The sequence below is a fragment of the Pseudophryne corroboree genome, chromosome 3 (assembly GCF_028390025.1).
Source record: "Pseudophryne corroboree isolate aPseCor3 chromosome 3, aPseCor3.hap2, whole genome shotgun sequence".
Classification (NCBI taxonomy): domain Eukaryota; kingdom Metazoa; phylum Chordata; class Amphibia; order Anura; family Myobatrachidae; genus Pseudophryne; species Pseudophryne corroboree.
In genome coordinates, this window is record NC_086446.1 from 726,993,813 (window position 1) to 727,014,998 (window position 21,186).

General features: G+C 48.5%; 1 protein-coding gene across 1 annotated transcript in view; it reads right to left on the reverse strand.

The window, feature by feature from the left end:
* The window catches only part of GLRX3 (glutaredoxin 3), an 83,457-nt gene that overhangs the window by 20,821 nt on the left and 41,450 nt on the right, over window positions 1–21,186 (reverse strand). The window contains exon 4 of the mRNA XM_063962195.1: window positions 13,833–14,034. Coding sequence (XP_063818265.1) covers window positions 13,833–14,034 — 202 coding nt within the window. The remainder of the gene's footprint in view (window positions 1–13,832; window positions 14,035–21,186) is intronic.

The window sequence follows — 21,186 nt, forward strand, 5'->3', positions numbered from 1 at the left end:
AGCAAATCTTGTCCCTCACCACATAACTGACCCTAAGGATGACATATAAACGCGATCTACTTAATGTAATTTCTCTGACGTCCTAAGTGGATGCTGGGGACTCCGTAAGGACCATGGGGAATAGCGGCTCCGCAGGAAACAGGGCACAAAAGTAAAAGCTTTAGGATCAGGTGGTGTGCACTGGCTCCTCCCCCTATGACCCTCCTCCAAGCCCCAGTTAGGTTTTTGTGCCCGGCCGAGAAGGGTGCAATCTAGGTGGCTCTCCTAAAGAGCTGCTTAGAGTAAAAGTTTTGTTAGGTTTTTTATTTTCAGTGAGTCCTGCTGGCAACAGGCTCACTGCAACGAGGGACTTAGGGGAGAAGAAGTGAACTCACCTGCGTGCAGGATGGATTGGCTTCTTAGGCTACTGGACACTAGCTCCAGAGGGACGATCACAGGTACAGCCTGGATGGGTCACCGGAGCCGCGCCGCCGACCCCCTTGCAGATGCTGAAGAGAGAAGAGGTCCAGAAATCGGCGGCTGAAGACTTCCCAGTCTTCTTAAGGTAGCGCACAGCACGGCAGCTGTGCGCCATTGCTCTCAGCACACTTCACACCAACGGTCACTGAGGGTGCAGGGCGCTGGGGGGGGGGGCGCCCTGGGCAGCAATGAAAGTACCTATGCTGGCTAAAAATACATCACATATAGCCTCTGGGGCTATATGGATGTATTTAACCCCTGCCAGGTTGTCAGAAAAACGGGAGAAGAAGCCCACCGAAAAGGGGGCGGGGCCTATTCTCCTCAGCACACAGCGCCATTTTCCTACACAGCTCCGCTGCTAGGAAGGCTCCCAGGCTCTCCCCTGCACTGCACTACAGAAACAGGGTTAAAACAGAGAGGGGGGGCATTTTGTGTGGCGATATTATAATATATTAAGATGCTATAAGGAAAAACACTTATATAAGGTTGTCCCTGTATAATTATAGCGTTTTGGTGTGTGCTGGCAAACTCTCCCTCTGTCTCCCCAAAGGGCTAGTGGGGTCCTGTCCTCTATCAGAGCATTCCCTGTGTGTGTGCTGTGTGTCGGTACGTGTGTGTCGACATGTATGAGGACGATGTTGGTGAGGAGGCGGAGCAATTGCCTGTAATGGTGATGTCACTCTCTAGGGAGTCGACACCGGAATGGATGGCTTATTTAGGGAATTACGTGATAATGTCAACACGCTGCAAGGTCGGTTGACGACATGAGACGGCCGGCAAACCAATTAGTACCTGTCCAGGCGTCTCAAACACCGTCAGGGGCTTTAAAACGCCCATTACCTCAGTCGGTCGACACAGACACAGACACGGACACTGACTCCAGTGTCGACGGTGAAGAAACAAAACGTATTTTCCATTAGGGCCACACGTTACATGTTAAGGGCAATGAAGGAGGTGTTACATATTTCTGATACTACAAGTACCACAAAAAAGGGTATTATGTGGGATGTGAAAAAACTACCTGTAGTTTTTCCTGAATCAGATAAATTAAATGAAGTGTGTGATGATGCGTGGGTTTCCCCCGATAGAAAATTATTGGCGTTATACCCTTTCCCGCCAGAAGTTAGGGCGCGTTGGGAAACACCCCCTAGGGTGGATAAGGCGCTCACACGCTTATCAAAACAAGTGGCGTTACCGTCTCCAGATACGGCCGCCCTCAAGGAGCCAGCTGATAGGAGGCTGGAAAATATCCTAAAAAGTATATACACACATACTGGTGTTATACTGCGACCAGCGATCGCCTCAGCCTGGATGTGCAGCGCTGGGGTGGCTTGGTCGGATTCCCTGACGGAAAATATTGATACCCTTGACAGGGACAGTATTTTATGGACTATAGAGCATTTAAAAGATGCATTTCTATATATGCGAGATGCACAGAGGGATATTTGCACTCGGGCATCAAGAGTAAGTGCGATGTCCATGTCTGCCAGAAGATGTTTATGGACACGACAGTGGTCAGGTGATGCAGATTCCAAACGGCACATGGAAGTATTGCCGTATAAAGGGGAGGAGTTATTTGGGGTCGGTCCATCGGACCTGGTGGCCACGGCAACAGCTGGAAAATCCACCTTTTTTTACCCCAAGTCACATCTCAGCAGAAAAAGACACCGTCTTTTCAGCCTCAGTCCTTTCGTCCCCATAAGGGCAAGCGGGCAAAAGGCCAGTCATATCTGCCCAGGGGTAGAGGAAAGGGAAGAAGACTGCAGCAGGCAGCTCCTTCCCAGGAACAGAAGCCCTCCACCGCTTCTGCCAAGTCCTCAGCATGACGCTGGGGCCATACAAGCGGACTCAGGTGCGGTGGGGGGTCGTCTCAAGAGTTTCAGCGCGCAGTGGGCTCACTCGCAAGTGGACCCCTGGATCCTACAAGTAGTATCCCAGGGGTACAGATTGGAAGTTCGAGACGTCTCCCCCTCGCAGGTTCCTGAAGTCTGCTTTACCAACGTCTCCCTCCGACAGGGAGGCAGTATTGGAAACAATTCACAAGCTGTATTCCCAGCAGGTGATAATCAAAGTACCCCTCCTACAACAAGGAAAGGGGTATTATTCCACACTATTTGTGGTACTGAAGCCAGACGGCTCGGTGAGACCTATTCTAAATCTGAAATCTTTGAACACTTACATACAAAGGTTCAAATAAAGATGGAGTCACTCAGAGCAGTGATAGCGAACCAGGAAGAAGGGGACTATATGGTGTCCCTGGACATCAAGGATGCTTACCTCCATGTCCCAATTTGCCCTTCTCACCAAGGGTACCTCAGGTTCGTGGTACAGAACTGTCACTATCAGTTTCAGACGCTGCCGTTTGGATTGTCCACGGCACCCCAGGTCTTTACCAAGGTAATGGCCGAAAATAAGATTTTACTTACCGATAAATCTATTTCTCGGAGTCCGTAGTGGATGCTGGGGTTCCTGAAAGGACCATGGGGAATAGCGGCTCCGCAGGAGACAGGGCACAAAAAGTAAAGCTTTTCCAGATCAGGTGGTGTGCACTGGCTCCTCCCCCTATGACCCTCCTCCAGACTCCAGTTAGGTACTGTGCCCGGACGAGCGTACACAATAAGGGAGGATTTTGAATCCCGGGTAAGACTCATACCAGCCACACCAATCACACCGTACAACCTGTGATCTAAACCCAGTCAACAGTATGATAACAGCGGAGCCTCTGAAAGATGGCTTCCTTCAACAATAACCCGAATTAGTTAACAATAACTATGTACAATTTATGCAGATAATCCGCACTTGGGATGGGCGCCCAGCATCCACTACGGACTCCGAGAAATAGATTTATCGGTAAGTAAAATCTTATTTTCTCTATCGTCCTAGTGGATGCTGGGGTTCCTGAAAGGACCATGGGGATTATACCAAAGCTCCCAAACGGGCGGGAGAGTGCGGATGACTCTGCAGCACCGAATGAGAGAACTCCAGGTCCTCCTTAGCCAGAGTATCAAATTTGTAAAATTTTACAAACGTGTTCTCCCCTGACCACGTAGCTGCTCGGCAAAGTTGTAATGCCGAGACCCCTCGGGCAGCCGCCCAAGATGAGCCCACCTTCCTTGTGGAGTGGGCCTTTACAGATTTAGGCTGTGGCAGGCCTGCCACAGAATGTGCAAGTTGGATTGTGCTACAGATCCAACGAGCAATCGTCTGCTTAGACGCAGGAGCACCCATCTTGTTGGGTGCATACAATATAAACAACGAGTCAGATTTTCTGACTCCAGCTGTCCTTGCAATATATATTTTTAATGCTCTGACAACGTCCAGTAACTTGGAGTCCTCCAAGTCACTTGTAGCCGCAGGCACTACAATAGGCTGGTTCAGATGAAATGCTGACACCACCTTAGGGAGAAAATGCGGACGAGTCCGCAGTTCTGCCCTGTCCGAATGGAAAATCAGATATGGGCTTTTGTAAGATAAAGCTGCCAATTCTGATACTCTCCTGGCAGAAGCCAGGGCTAGAAGCATGGTCACTTTCCAAGTGAGATATTTCAAATCCACCTTATTTAGTGGTTCAAACCAATGAGATTTTAGAAAGTCCAAAACCACATTGAGATCCCACGGTGCCACTGGAGGCTGTATATGCAGCACTCCCTTAACAAAGGTCTGGACTTCAGGGACTGAAGCCAATTCTTTTTGAAAGAAAATCGACAGGGCCGAAATTTGAACCTTAATAGATCCCAATTTGAGACCCATAGACAATCCTGATTGCAGGAAATGTAGGAATCGACCCAGTTGAAATTCCTCCGTCGGAGCACTCCGATCTTCGCACCACGCAACATATTTTCGCCAAATTCGGTGATAATGTTGCACGGTTACTTCCTTCCTTGCTTTAATCAAAGTAGGAATGACTTCTTCCGGCATGCCTTTTTCCTTTAGGATCCGGCGTTCAACCGCCATGCCGTCAAACGCAGCCGCGGTAAGTCTTGAAACAGACAGGGACCCTGCTGAAGCAAGTCCCTCCTTAGAGGTAGAGGCCACGGATCTTCCGTGATCATCTCTTGAAGTTCCGGGTACCAAGTCCTTCTTGGCCAATCCGGAACCACTAGTATCGTTCTTACGCCTCTTTGCCGTATAATTCTCAATACTTTTGGTATGAGAGGCAGAGGAGGAAACACATACACCGACTGGTACACCCAAGGCGTTACCAGCGCGTCCACAGCTATTGCCTGCGGATCTCTTGACCTGGCGCAATACCTGTCCAGTTTTTTGTTGAGGCGAGACGCCATCATGTCCACCATTGGTCTTTCCCAACGGGTTACCAGCATGTGGAAGACTTCTGGATGAAGTCCCCACTCTCCCGGGTGAAGATCGTGTCTGCTGAGGAAGTCTGCTTCCCAGTTGTCCACTCCCGGGATGAACACTGCTGACAGTGCTATCACGATTCTCTGCCCAGCGAAGAATCCTTGCAGCTTCTGCCATTGCACTCCTGCTTCTTGTGCCGCCCTGTCTGTTCACATGGGCGACTGCCGTGATGTTGTCCGACTGGATCAACACCGGTTTTCCCTGAAGCAGAGGTTCTGCCTGGCTTAGAGCATTGTATATTGCTCTTAGTTCCAGAATGTTTATGTGAAGAGACGTTTCCAGACTCGTCCATACTCCCTGGAAGTTTCTTCCTTGTGTGACTGCTCCCCAGCCTCTCAGGCTGGCGTCCGTGGTCACCAGGATCCAATCCTGTATGCCGAATCTGCGGCCCTCCAATAGATGAGGACTCTGCAACCACCACAGAAGAGACACCCTTGTCCTTGGAGACAGGGTTATCCGTAGGTGCATCTGAAGATGCGACCCTGACCATTTGTCCAACAGATCCCTTTGGAAAATTCTTGCGTGGAATCTGCCGAATGGAATTGCTTCGTAAGAAGCCACCATTTTTCCCAGGACTCTTGTGCATTGATGTACAGACACCTTTCCTGGTTTTAGGAGGTTCCTGACAAGCTCGGATAACTCCTTGGCTTTTTCCTCCGGGAGAAAAACCTTTTTCTGAACCGTGTCCAGAATCATCCCTAGGAACAGCAGACGAGTTGTCGGCATTAACTGGGATTTTGGAATATTCAGAATCCACCCGTGCTGTTTTAGCACTTCTTGAGACAGTGCTAATCCCATCTCTAGCTGTTCTCTGGACCTTGCCCTTATTAGGAGATCGTCCAAGTATGGGATAATTAATATGCCTTTTCTTCGAAGAAGAATCATCATCTCGGCCATTACCTTTGTAAAGATCCGAGGTGCCGTGGACAATCCGAACGGCAGCGTCTGAAACTGATAGTGACAGTTTTGTACAACGAACCTGAGGTACCCCTGGTGTGAGGGGTAAATTGGAACGTGGAGATACGCATCCTTGATGTCCAAGGATACCATAAAGTCCCCCTCTTCCAGGTTCGCTATCACTGCTCTGAGTGACTCCATTTTGAACTTGAACTTCTTTATGTACAGGTTCAAGGACTTCAGATTTAGAATAGGCCTTACCGAGCCATCCGGCTTCGGTACCACAAAAAGAGTGGAATAATACCCCTTCCCTTGTTGTAGAAGAGGTACCTTGACTATCACCTGCTGAGAGTACAGCTTGTGAATGGCTTCCAAAACCGTCTCCCTTTCGGAGGGGGACGTTGGTAAAGCAGACTTCAGGAAACGGCGAGGTGGATCTGTCTCTAATTCCAACCTGTACCCTTGAGATATTATCTGCAGGATCCAGGGATCTACCTGCGAGTGAGCCCACTGCGCGCTGTAATTTTTGAGACGACCGCCCACCGTCCCCGAGTCCGCTTGAGAAGCCCCAGCGTCATGCTGAGGCTTTTGTAGAAGCCGGGGAGGGCTTCTGTTCCTGGGAAGGAGCTGCGTGTTGCTGTCTCTTCCCTCGACCTCTGCCTCGTGGCAGATATGAATAGCCCTTTGCTCTCTTATTTTTAAAGGAACGAAAGGGCTGCGGTTGAAAAGTCGGTGCCTTTTTCTGTTGGGGAGTGACTTGAGGTAGAAAGGTGGATTTCCCGGCTGTAGCCGTGGCCACCAAATCTGATAGACCGACTCCAAATAACTCCTCCCCTTTATACGGCAAAACTTCCATATGCCGTTTTGAATCCGCATCGCCTGTCCACTGTCGCGTCCATAAAGCTCTTCTGGCCGAAATGGACATAGCACTTACCCGTGATGCCAGTGTGCAGATATCCCTCTGTGCATCACGCATATAAAGAAATGCATCCTTTATTTGTTCTAACGACAGTAAAATATTGTCCCTGTCCAGGGTATCAATATTTTCAATCAGGGACTCTGACCAAACTACCCCAGCACTGCCCATCCAGGCAGTCGCTACAGCTGGTCGTAGTATAACACCTGCATGTGTGTATATACTTTTTTGGATATTTTCCATCCTCCTATCTGATGGATCTTTAAGTGCGGCCGTCTCAGGAGAGGGTAACGCCACTTGTTTAGATAAGCGTGTTAGCGCCTTGTCCACCCTAGGAGGTGTTTCCCAGCGCTCCCTAACCTCTGGCGGGAAAGGGTATAATGCCAATAATTTCTTTGAAATTATCAGCTTTTTATCAGGGGCAACCCACGCTTCATTACACACGTCATTTAATTCTTCTGATTCAGGAAAAACTATAGGTAGTTTTTTCACACCCCACATAATACCCTGTTTAGTGGTACCTGTAGTATCAGCTAAATGTAACGCCTCCTTCATTGCCAAAATCATATAACGTGTGGCCCTACTGGAAAATACGGTTGATTCGTCACCGTCACCACTGGAGTCAGTGCCTGCGTCTGGGTCTGTGTCGACCGACTGAGGCAAAGGGCGTTTCACAGCCCCTGACGGTGTTTGAGTCGCCTGGACAGGCACTAATTGATTGTCCGGCCGCCTCATGTCGTCAAACGACTGCTTTAGCGTGTTGACACTATCCCGTAGTTCCATAAATAAAGGCATCCATTCTGGTGTCGACTCCCTAGGGGGTGACATCCTCATATTTGGCAATTGCTCCGCCTCCACACCAATATCGTCCTCATACATGTCGACACACACGTACCGACACACAGCAGACACACAGGGAATGCTCCTAACGAAGACAGGACCCACTAGCCCTTTGGGGAGACAGAGGGAGAGTTTGCCAGCACACACCAAAAGCGCTATATATATATATATCAGGGATAGCCTTATAATAAGTGCTCCCTTATAGCTGCTTTGTTATATCAAAATATCGCCATAAATTTGCCCCCCCCTCTGTTTTACCCTGTTTCTGTAGTGCAGTGCAGGGGAGAGACTTGGGAGCCGTCCTGACCAGCGGAGCTGTGAGAGGAAATGGCGCCGTGTGCTGAGGAGATAGGCCCCGCCCCTTTTCTGGCGGGCTCGTCTCCCGCTATTTAGAGAAATCAGGCAGGGGTTAAATATCTCCATATAGCCTCTAGGGGCTATATGTGAGGTATTTTTAGCCTTTATATAGGTTACATTTGCCTCCCAGGGCGCCCCCCCCCCCAGCGCCCTGCACCCTCAGTGACCGCGTGTGAAGTGTGCTGAGAGGAAAATGGCGCACAGCTGCAGTGCTGTGCGCTACCTTTAGAAGACTGCAGGAGTCTTCAGCCGCCGATTCTGGACCTCTTCTGACTTCAGCATCTGCAAGGGGGCCGGCGGCGCGGCTCCGGTGACCATCCAGGCTGTACCTGTGATCGTCCCTCTGGAGCTTGATGTCCAGTAGCCAAGAAGCCAATCCATCCTGCACGCAGGTGAGTTGACTCCTTCTCCCCTCAGTCCCTCGCTGCAGTGATCCTGTTGCCAGCAGGAATCACTGTAAAATAAAAAACCTAGCTAAACTTTTTCTAAGCAGCTCTTTAGGAGAGCCACCTAGATTGCACCCTTCTCGGCCGGGCACAAAAATCTAACTGGAGTCTGGAGGAGGGTCATAGGGGGAGGAGCCAGTGCACACCACCTGATCTGGAAAAGCTTTACTTTTTGTGCCCTGTCTCCTGCGGAGCCGCTATTCCCCATGGTCCTTTCAGGAACCCCAGCATCCACTAGGACGATAGAGAAATGATGATTCTTCTTCAAAGAAAAGGCGTCTTAATTATCCCTTACTTGGACGATCTCCTGATAAGGGCAAGGTCCAGAGAACAGTTGGAGGTCGGAGTAGCACTATCTCAAGTAGTTCTACGACAGCACGGGTGGATTCTAAATATTCCAAAATCGCAGCTGATTCCGACGACACGTCTGCTGTTCCTAGGGATGATTCTGGACACAGTCCAGAAAAAGGTGTTTCTCCCGGAGGAGAAAGCCAGGGAGTTATCCGAGCTAGTTAGGAACCTCCTAGAACCAGGCCAAGTGTCAGTGCATCAATGCACAAGAGTCCTGGGAAAAATGGTGGCTTCTTACGAAGCGATTCCATTCGGCAGATTTCACGCAAGAATTTTTCAGTGGGATCTGCTGGACAAATGGTCCGGATCGCATCTTCAGATGCATCAGCGGATAATCCTGTCTCCAAGGACAAGGGTGTCTCTTCTGTGGTGGCTGCAGAGTGCTCATCTACTAGAGGGCAGCAGATTCGGCATTCAGGACTGGGTCCTGGTGACCACGGATGCCAGCCTGAGAGGCTGGGGAGCAGTCACACAGGGAAGAAATTTCCAAGGAGTGTGGTCAAGTCTGGAGACTTCTCTCCACATAAATATACTGGAGCTAAGGGCAATTTACAATGCTCTGAGCCTAGGAAGACCTCTGCTTCAAAGTCAACCGGTGCTGATCCAGTCAGACAACATCACGGCAGTCGCCCACGTAAACAGACAGGGCGGCACAAGAAGCAGGAGGGCAATGGCAGCAAGTATTCTTCGCTGGGCGAAAAATCATGTGATAACACTGTCAGCGGTGTTCATTCCGGGAGTGGACAACTGGGAAGCAGACTTCCTCAGCAGGCACGACCTCCACCCGGGAGAGTGGGGACTTCATCTGGAAGTCTTCCACATGATTGTGAACCGTTGGGAAAGACCAAAGGTGGACATGATGGCGTCCCGTCTGAACAAAAAACTGGACAGGTATTGCGCCAGGTCAAGAGACCCTCAGGCAATAGCAGGGACGCTCTGGTAACACCGTGGGTGTACCAGTCGGTGTATGTGTTCCCTCCTCTGCCTCTCATACCCAAGGTACTGAGAATTATAAGACGGAGAGGAGTAAGAACTATACTCGTGGCTCCGGATTGGCCAAGAAGGACTTGGTACCCGGAACTTCAAGAGATACTAAGAAGGGACTTGCTTCAGCAAGGATCATGTCTGTTCCAAGTCTTACCGCGGCTGCGTTTGACGGCATGGCGGTTGAACGCCGGATCCTAAGGGAAAAAGGCATTCCGGAAGAGGTCATCCCTACCCTGGTCAGAGCCAGGAAGGAGGTGACCGCACAACATTATCACCACATTTGGCGAAAATATGTTGCATGGTGTGAGGCCAGGAAGGCCCCACGGAGGAATTTCAACTCGGTCGATTCCTGCATTTCCTGCAAACAGGAGTGTCTATGGGCCTCAAATTGGGGTCCATTAAGGTTCAAATTTCGGCCCTGTCGATTTTCTTCCAGAAAGAATTGGCTTCAGTTCCTGAAGTCCAGAAGTTTGTCAAGGGAGTACTGCATATACAACCCCCTTTTGTGCCTCCAGTGGCACTGTGGGATCTCAACGTAGTTCTGGGATTCCTCAAATCACATTGGTTTAAACCGCTCAAATCTGTGGATTTGAAATATCTCACATGGAAAGTGACCATGCTGTTGGCCCTGGCCTCGGCCAGGCGAGTGTCAGAATTGGCGGCTTTGTCTCACAAAAGCCCATATCTGATTGTCCATTCGGACAGGGCAGAGCTGCGGACTCGTCCCCAGTTTCTCCCTAAGGTGGTGTCAGCGTTTCACCTGAACCAGCTTATTGTGGTACCTGCGGCTACTAGGGACTTGGAGGACTCCAAGTTGCTAGATGTTGTCAGGGCCCTGAAAATATATGTTTCCAGGACGGCTGGAGTCAGGAAAACTGGCTTGCTGTTATCCTGTATGCACCCAACAAACTGGGTGCTCTTGCTTCTAAGCAGACGATTGCTAGTTGGATGTGTAGTACAATTCAGCTTGCACATTCTGTGGCAGGCCTGCCACAGCCAAAATATGTAAATGCCCATTCCACAAGGAAGGTGGGCTCATCTTGGGCGGCTGCCCGAGGGGTCTCGGCTTTACAACTTTGCCGAGCTGCTACTTGGTCAGGGGCAAACACGTTTGCAAAATTCTACAAATTTGATACCCTGGCTGAGGAGGACCTGGAGTTCTCTCATTCGGTGCTGCAGAGTCATCCGCACTCTCCCGCCCGTTTGGGAGCTTTGGTATAATCCCCATGGTCCTTACGGAGTCCCCAGCATCCACTTAGGACGTCAGAGAAAATAAGAATTTACTTACCGATAATTCTATTTCTCGTAGTCCGTAGTGGATGCTGGGCGCCCATCCCAAGTGCGGATTGTCTGCAATACTTGTACATAGTTATTGTTAACTAAAACGGGTTATTATTGTTGTGAGCCATCTTTTCAGAGGCTCCGCTGTTATCATGCTGTTAACTGGGTTCAGATCACAGGTTGTACAGTGTGATTGGTGTGGCTGGTATGAGTCTTACCCGGGATTCAAAATCCTTCCTTATTGTGTACGCTCGTCCGGGCACAGTATCCTAACTGAGGCTTGGAGGAGGGTCATAGGGGGAGGAGCCAGTGCACACCACCTGATCCTAAAGCTTTTACTTTTGTGCCCTGTCTCCTGCGGAGCCGCTATTCCCCATGGTCCTTACGGAGTCCCCAGCATCCACTACGGACTACGAGAAATAGAATTATCGGTAAGTAAATTCTTATTATTTCTTTCTAAATTTCTCAATAAGAAATGTTTCGCCTAGGGGTGCCGTGAAAAGAATTCTGATATTCTAGGGCGCCGTGATTCAAAAAAGTTTGGAAACCACTGCTTTAATCTCAAGTAAATATAAATAACACATTGTTATGACTTAACCTATTCCACTTTAACGAATACAACTTACATTCATTTGCACTTACATTCTGGCCATTTGGAATTTCAAAGAGCAAAATTTCGAAAAAGAATGTCAGGTAAAGGAAAGACTCTAGGCTGTTATTTCCATAATCCTGGACATTTTCCAGTATAACACCAACCATGCGTCTTCATTAAGAAGTCCCCTGTATCCAAGTAGAATCATATTTACAACCCATAGTACGCGACTACCCTTTATGTGACCTCCGTTCCTATAGATGTAGCTAAAATATGGGCTTTCCCTTGGAGCAAGAGATTCGATGCCGCCGCCATCTGCATACGACGGAGGTGTGAGGCGCAGCAGTTTATTTATTGTACGCTGCTCCTCCATTGTTAAGTTCATGTACAGCCTGGAGTAAAACACAGATTGTGAAATGTGTCATTCATCTGGGAGTTCATTAGTAAATAGCTGCAGGCTGATTGCTTTTGGTTATTCTGTTTCCAATACATTCAATCATTTTTACTGTACTGGCCCCACCAGAAAGCTTTGTTTGAGCTCCAGGCAATGGGATGAAGACTGGGAAGATTGATGGCCTGTATTTCAATTTTAAGGGTTAAGGCTGCAGAGTGTAAATGTTGTGCTTTGGGACAAAACTATTGCAGGGTTTTACTTTAGCATTGCAGCGACGAAAGATGAATAACTAGACGTAATATTATATGCAGAGACAAATAAAACTATTTCCTATGGCCTTGTGGTTATACATATAAAACACAAAAGGGAGGAGGTGGGGGGGGACCATGTTTAGTTAATGTACCACCACCAAACAGTGGTCTCTTTATAGAATTTCCCACTAATATAAGCCTACAAGCTATTTGATCTGTTTTTGAAAATAATGGTTTACCCACGTCAGAGTTTACTTTGTTTGTGGTGGAACCCTAGGAACTGAATTACACCACAGTCAGTACAGCTATCAGGTACGGTCATTCAAAGCAGGATGTTTCAGCCGTTTAATTACATTAAGGGACGAGTTGGGAAACGTAACGATCCGTATACTGGGGAATCACCTACACAGTCTATAGTAGTGATAGGCAAGCGGAAACACTTACAAAGTTCTGCACGTGCCATTAACATGGGTAATAAAGATAACAGGAGGCGAAAGACAGGGGAGAACGCAATCTTGCCACAACTTTGTTAGAGGACCATAAGAAATCCAGAAAAGCTGCATAATATTGTGCAGTCATTCCTCTTCCCTTGTTTCAATACTAAAATAAAAACCGTTCTATAGTTTTCTCCCAGAGCGCAACATTTACACTCTGCAGCCTTCACTCTTCCATCTGAAATACAGGCCATCAATTCTCCGGTCTTTATCCCATCGCCTAGGGCTTAATATCAGCCTCACTCACTTTGAATATTCTCCAGACTTGGGAGGCTCAGACAGCAGACAGAGGGCCTAATTCAGAGTTGATCGCAGCAGCAAATTTGTTAGCAGTTGGGCAAAACCATGTGCACTGCAGGGGGGGCAGATAGAACATGTGCAGAGAGAGTTAGATTTGGGTGGGTTATTTTGTTTCTGTGCAGGGTAAATACTGGATGCTTTATTTTTACACTACAATTTAAATTTCAGTTTGAACACACCCCACCCAAATCTAACTCTCTCTGCACCTGTTATACCTCCCCCCCTCTGTAGTGCACATGGTTTTGCCCAACTGCTAACAAATTTGCTGCTGCAATCAACTCTGAATTACCCCCAGAGAACGGGATGCCGGACGGAGGGGGATCATATAAGGCAAGATGAAAGGGTCCTGGGGAGGGACATTTTCAGTTTTGCTAGACAGGTTTAGGAGCCGGCGTCGGGTACATTTTATTGGCTGTACATTTATGGGGAATCCTTGACAAAATAAAGTAGAGCTTCAGCCTAAATAAGTAAAAATGATGTAGATGGGAGAGGCGCTACTGTAATCTCAGGGACGCAATGGACAAAAGTTTGAAAGCAAAAGTGGCACCATATAAAAGTCAACGGGCTTTGCAATGTGGACCTGGCAAGACCTGCAGAGGGTTCCGTCCTGGCTGGGTATTAGAGATCAAATTCTGATAGGAACTTGTGTGTAAAAAGACGTTCCCGGTGATTACACATACACAAATAGCTGCCAACAGAAGAATGGATTTTTACTTCTACGTGTTTTTCTAGCTCTCTGCCATTCCACTAACCAAATTTTATCTAGTGGAAGCCACAAATATTTTACTAATCAGCATTAGTCAGGTGTCGAGCGTCCATGACTATCGACATGACACAAAAATAAAAAACATCTTTTGTTCTCTTTCCCCAGCTAGATAAAGACGACCCCACCCACATACAGTACATACCGCACTGGGGCTCCTGAGGAGATCCTTTCATGAACAACATACACGGTGCAGCGCTGATGAGCTTCTTCAGTCTGGCAGTGATATCCTCCTTGGGAGTGCTGTTGGGGGCAGCTGGAAAGGAGGTGTTTGATGCGTGGCGCTGAACTCGTTTGGTCAACTCAGGTGCATGGGCCCCGTCTAGCCTGTCGATCTTCTGAGAGTTCTAAGACACAACACAGAACATACTGAGTGGTCTGGGGCGATGAAAAGCTTGCACATGAAAAAGCCTGCACGATGAGGAGAGGCAGTACTCTGGGGGGGGCGAGAGAGATCTCTAACTTACCAGTGATTTATAAAGCTTCTGCGGGTCCACTGGGTAGGGTGTGCTGAATACCCCTCGCAGTACACAGCGGAATAAAATAAGAATTTACTTACCGATAATTCTATTTCTCGGAGTCCGTAGTGGATGCTGGGGTTCCTGAAAGGACCATGGGGAATAGCGGCTCCGCAGGAGACAGGGCACAAAAAAGCAAAGCTTTAGGATCAGGTGGTGTGCACTGGCTCCTCCCCCTATGACCCTCCTCCAAGCCAGTTAGGTACTGTGCCCGGACGAGCGTACACAATAAGGGAGGAATTTTGAATCCCGGGTAAGACTCATACCAGCCACACCAATCACACCGTACAACTTGTGATCTAAACCCAGTTAACAGTATGATAACAGCGGAGCCTCTGAAAAGATGGCTCACAACAATAATAACCCGATTTTTGTAACTATGTACAAGTATTGCAGATAATCCGCACTTGGGATGGGCGCCCAGCATCCACTACGGACTCCGAGAAATAGAATTATCGGTAAGTAAATTCTTATTTTCTCTATCGTCCTAGTGGATGCTGGGGTTCCTGAAAGGACCATGGGGATTATACCAAAGCTCCCAAACGGGCGGGAGAGTGCGGATGACTCTGCAGCACCGAATGAGAGAACTCCAGGTCCTCTTTTGCCAGGATATCAAATTTGTAGAAATTTACAAACGTGTTCTCCCCTGACCACGTAGCTGCTCGGCAGAGTTGTAATGCCGAGACCTCTCGGGCAGCCGCCCAAGATGAGCCCACCTTCCTTGTGGAATGGGCCTTAACCGATTTAGACTGTGGCAGGCCTGCCTCAGAATGTGCAAGTTGAATTGTGTTACAAAACCAACGAGCAAACGACTGCTTAGAAGCAGGCGCACCCAACTTGTTGGGTGCATACAGTATAAACAGCGAGTCAGATTTTCTGACTCCAGCTGTCCTGGAACATATTTTCAGGGCCCTGACAACTTCTAGCAACTTGGAGTCCTCCAAGTCCCTAGTAGGTGCAAGGCACCACAATAAGCTGGTTCAGGTGAAACACTGACACCACCTTAGGGAGAGAACTGGGGACGAGTCCGCAGCTCTGCCCTGTCCGAATGGACAAACAGATATGAGCTTTTTTGAGAAAAAAACCACCAATTTGACACTCGCCTGGTCCAGGCCAGGGCCAAGAGCATGGTCACTTTTTATGTGAGATGCTTCAAATCCACATATTTGACTGGTTTTAAACCAATGTGATTTGAGGAATCCCAGAACTACGTTGAGATCCCACAGTGCCACTGGAGGCACAAAAAAGGGTTTTGTATATGCAATACTCCCTTGACAAACTTCTGAACTTCAGGAAATGAAGCCAATTCTTTCTGGAAGAAAATTTACAGGGCCGAATTTGAACCTTAATGGACCCCAATTTGAGGCCCATAGACACTCCTGTTTGCAGGAAATGCAGGAAACGACCGAGTTGAAATTTCTTTGTGGGGCCTTCCTGGCCTCACACCACGCAACATATTTTCGCCACACGTGGTGATAATGTTGTGCGGTCACCTCCTTTCTGGCTTTGACCAGGGTAGGAATGACCTCTTCCGGAATGCCTTTTTTCCCTTAGGATCCGGCTTTCCATCTCCATGCCGACAAACGCAGCTGCGGTAAGTCTTGGAACAGACATGGTACTTGCTGAAGCAAGTCCCTTCTTAGCGGCAGAGGCCATAAGACCTCTGTAAGCATCTCTTGAAGTTCCGGGTACCAAGTCCTCCTTGGCCAATCCGGAGCCATGAGTATAGTTCTTACTCCTCTACGTCTTATAATTCTCAGCACCTTAGGTATGAGAAGCAGAGGAGGGAACACATACACCGACTGGTACACCCACGGTGTTACCAGAACGTCCACATCTATTGCCTGAGGGTCTCTTGACCTGGCGCAATACCTGTCCCGTTTTTTGTTCAGACGGGACGCCATCATGTCCACCTTTGGTATTTCCCAACGGTTTACAATCATGTGGAAAAAACTTCTCAATGAAGTTTCCACTCTCCCGGGTGGAGGTCGTGCTGAGGAAGTCTGCTTCCCAGTTTCCATTCCCGGGATGAAAAACTGCTGACAGTGTTATCACATGAGTTTCCGCCCAGCGAAAAGTCCTTGCAGTTTCTGCCATTGCCCTCCTGCTTCTTGTGTCGCCCTGTCTATTTACGTGGGCGACTGCCGTGATGTTTTTCCCACTGGATCAATACCGGCTGACCTTGAAGCAGAGGTCTTGCTAAGCTTAGAGCATTATAAATTTACCCTTAGCTCCAGTATATTTATGTGGAGAAAAGTCTCCATACTTGATCACACTCCCTGGAAATTTTTCCCTTGTGTGACTGCTCCCCAGCCTCTCAGGCTGGGCTCCGTGGTTACCAGCATCCAATCCTGAATGCCGAATCTGCGGCCCTCTAGAAGATGAGCACTCTATAACCACCACAGGAGAGACACCCTTGTCCTTGGATATTGGGTTATCCGCTGATGCATCTGAAGATGCGATCCGGACCATTTGTCCAGCAGATCCCACTGAAAAGTTCTTACGTGAAATCTGCCGAATGGAATTGCTTCGTAGGAAGCCACCATTTTTACCAGGACCCTTGTGCAATGATGCACTGTTTTTAGGAGGTTCCTGACTTGCTCGGATAACTCCCTGGCTTTCTCTTCCGGGAGAAACACCTTTTTCTGGACTGTGTCCAGAATCATCCCTAGGCACAGCAGACGTGTCGTCGGGATCAGCTGCGATTTTGGAATATTTAGAATCCACCCGTGCTGATTGTAGCAGTATCCGAGATAGTGCTACTCCGACCTCCAACTGTTCCCTGGACTATGCCCCTATCAGGAGATCGTCCAAGTAAGGGATAATTAAGACGCCTTTTCTTCGAAGAAGAATCATCAATTCGGCCATTACCTTGGTAAAGACCCCGGGGTGCCGTGGACAATCCAAACGGCAGCGTCTGAAACTGATAGTGACAGTTCTGCACCACGAACCTGAGGTACCCTTAGTGAGAAGGGCAAATTTGGGACATAGAGGTAAGCATCCCTGATGTCCCGGGACACTATATAGTCCCCTTCTTCCTGGTTCGTTATCACTGCTCTGAGTGACTTCATCTTAATTTGAACCTTTGTAAGTGTTCAAAAAAAAATGTTTAGAATAAGTCTCACCTAGCCTTCTGGCTTCAGTACCACAATATAGTGTGGAATAATACCCCTTTTCTGTAGTAGGAGGGGTAATTTAATTGTCACCTGCTGGGAATACAGCTTGTGAATTTTTTCCCATACTACCTCCTTGTCGGAGGGAGACTTGGTAAAGCAGACTTCAGGAGCCTGCGAAGGGGAAACGTCTCGACATTCCCATCTGTACCCCCGGGATACTACTTGTAGGATCCAGGGGTCCTGTACGGTCTCAGCGCCATGCTGAGAACTTGTCAGACGCGGTGAAACGCTTCTGTTCCTGGGAATAGGCTGCCTGCTGCAGTCTTCTTCCCTTTCCTCTATCCCTGGGCAGATATGATCTTATAGGGACGAGAGGACTGAGGCTGAAAAGACGGTGTCTTTTTCTGCAGAGATGTGACTTAGGGTAAAAAACTGTGGATTTTCCAGCAGTTGCCGTGACCACCAGGTCCGATGGACCGACCCCAAACAAGTCCTCTTCCTTTATACGGCCATACTGTGCCGTTTGGAATCTGCATCACCTGACCACTGTCGTGTCCATAACATCTTCTGGCAGTTATGGACATCGCGTTTATTCATGATGCCAGAGTGCAAATATCCCTCTGTGCATCTCGCATATATAGAAATGCTCTATAGTCAATAAAATACTGTCCCTGTCAAGGGTATCAATATTTTTAGTCAGGGAATCCGACCAAGCCACCCTAGCTCTGCACATCCAGGCTGAGGCGATCGCTGGCCGCAGTATAACACCAGTATGTGTGTATATACTTTTTATTATATTTTCCAGCCTTGTCAGCTGGTCCTTGAGGACGGCCCTATCTATAGACGGTACCGCCACTTGTTTTGATAAGCGTGTGAGCGCCTTATCCACCTTAAGGGGTGTCTGGCGGGAAAGGGTATACCGCCCATAATTTTCTATCGGGGGGAACCCACGCATCATCACACACTTTATTTAATTTATCTGATTCAGGAAAAACTATGGTAGTTTTTTCACATCCCACATAATACCCTCTTTTGTGGTACTTGTAGTATCAGAAATACGTAACACCTCCTTCATTGCCTTTAACGTGTGGCCCTAATAAGGAATACGTTTGTTTATTCACCGTCGACACTGGATTCAGTGTCCCTGTCTGTGTCTGTGTCGACCGACTAAAGTAAACGGGCGTTTTAAAACCCTTGACGGTGTTTTTGAGACGTCTGGACCTTACTAATTGTTTGTCGGCCGTCTCATGTCGTCAACCGACCTTGCAGCGTGTTGACATTATCACGTAATTTCCTAAATAAGCCATCCATTCCGGTGTCGACTCCCTAGAGAGTGACATCACCATTACAGGCAATTGCTCCGCCTCCTCCCAACATCGTCCTCCTACCTGTCGACACACACGTACCGACACACAGCACACACACAGGGAATGCTCTGATAGAGGACAGGACCCACTAGCCCTTTGGAGAGACAGAGGGAGAGTTTGCCAGCACACACCAAAAACGCTATAATTATATAGGGACAACCTTATATAAGTGTTTTCCCTTATAGCATCTTAATATATATATAAGCATATCGCCAAATTAGTGCCCCCCCTCTCTGTTTTAACCCTGTTTCTGTAGTGCAGTGCAGGGGAGAGCCTGGGAGCCTTCCCTCCAGCCTTTCTGTGAGGGAAAATGGCGCTGTGTGCTGAGGAGATAGGCCCCGCCCCCTTTTTCGGCGGCCTCGTCTCCCGCTCTTAACGGATTCTGGCAGGGGTTAAATATCTCCATATAGCCTCCGGAGGCTATATGTGAGGTATTTTTAGCCAAAATAGGTATTCATTTGCCTCCCAGGGCGCCCCCCTCCCAGCGCCCTGCACCCTCAGTGACTGCCGTGTGAAGTGTGCTGAGAGGAAAATGGCGCACAGCTGCAGTGCTGTGCGCTACCTTTAGAAGACTGAGGAGTCTTCTGCCGCCGATTCTGGACCTCTTCTTACTTCAGCATCTGCAAGGGGCCCGGCGGCAAGGCTCCGGTGACCATCCAGGCTGTACCTGTGATCGTCCCTCTGGAGCTGATGTCCAGTAGCCAAGAAGCCAATCCATCCTGCACGCAGGTGAGTTCACTTCTTCTCCCCTAAGTCCCTCGTTGCAGTGATCCTGTTGCCAGCAGGACTCACTGTAAATAAAAAAACCTAAGCTAAACTTTCCTAAGCAGCTCTTTAGGAGAGCCACCTAGATTGCACCCTTCTCGGCCGGGCACAAAAATCTAACTGGCTTGGAGGAGGGTCATAGGGGGAGGAGCCAGTGCACACCACCTGATCCTAAAGCTTTGCTTTTTTGTGCCCTGTCTCCTGCGGAGCCGCTATTCCCCATGGTCCTTTCAGGAACCCCAGCATCCACTAGGACGATAGAGAAACATACTTTACTGTCAATTACAAGGGCTCGCTGGTCTTCAAGTAGTAGTTGTGTAGGTGTACATTTCACTGTGCAAATTAAACTCTCGCTTGGTTACAATTAATGTATCACAATGGACGGCTGTCAGTGCTGGATAATGTCATTTACTCATCTTGACTGAATATGATCAGTAATAGCAACGGCAAGCTAACTTTTAGTAGCCAATTTCAATTTAACCATGCAAAATCTGTTTATACGACTGCACTTACAGGTCAGTGTATCTAGCATTAAGAGTTATTCTCCCAGATCCGTTTTATTTTCCAACAGTAATTCACGGACATCGCCATATGGGCTAATAAACTCTGTATTGTAATGATCTCCAGTACAGTAACCATAGACAGGATCCAGTCAGTATCTCGTCCGTCGGGATCCCGCAAGTCAAAATACTGATGCCGGAATACAGACACTGATCGAAATGCAGGCATCCTCACAAGGATCACCATCCCAGCGCCGGAATCCCGACCACCAGGTTTAGACTGCGGGTAGAGGGAGGGTTAGGATGCGGGAAGGGGGGGTTAGGTTTGCGCACCACCAGGGAGTGTTAGGGTTAGGCTGCGGGGAGGGAAAGTTAGGTGGGCACTGGAAAGGTATACTAACGAGATGCAGTTATGTGACCGGCGGTCACAAAACCTCCCCCTACATCCCGTCCCCTGAGAATTCAGACAGTTGGCATGCCGACTGGCAGGGACTATTCCCACTCGTGGGTGTCCACGACACCCATAGAGTGGGAATGGTCGCCACCGAGCCCGCCAGGGGCATTTCCTATGAAAAGCCCATATACAATAAAAAGGAATGCATATACCAGCAGTAATTACCAGTAAGGGGTGCGCTATCCCTCAGGTGTCCCCAGGATTTCCTACAGCAGGAATGAGGAAACTTTGGCGCTCCAGCTATTGTTGAATTACACATCCCAGCATGCCCTGCAACAGTTTTAGCATGGCCAAAATTGCAAAACTGTTGCAGGGCATGCTGGTATGTGTAGTTCAGCAACAGTGGGAGAGCCAAAGGTTCCCCATCCCTGTCCTAAAGGATATTGAATACTCAGGACTCAGGATTCACCAGGAACAAATATGCCTCATACAGTAAGTCATGTGTATGATCTCAGAGTCCCGTATAGAAGAGCAGATTTGTATCTATTCAATTCTCCTATTACCTCTTATAGGGGTATATTCAATTGAAGTCGAAAGCTGCCGTCTGTCGAAAAGACGGCAGTTTTTGACTTTTTAAGGTCGAATCATGATTCGACCTATTCAATATAACCCCAAATTTTTCGACAAGTCGATGAATTCGACTTGTCGAAAGATGCACATGGATCGGCGGAATAGCTGCCGATCCACGTGCTTCCCTTTTCGACCATCTCAGTTCGACTTTAAAAAAAAGTCGAATGAGATGGGGACAGCAGCGCCGGGGACGGGGACAGCAGCGCCAG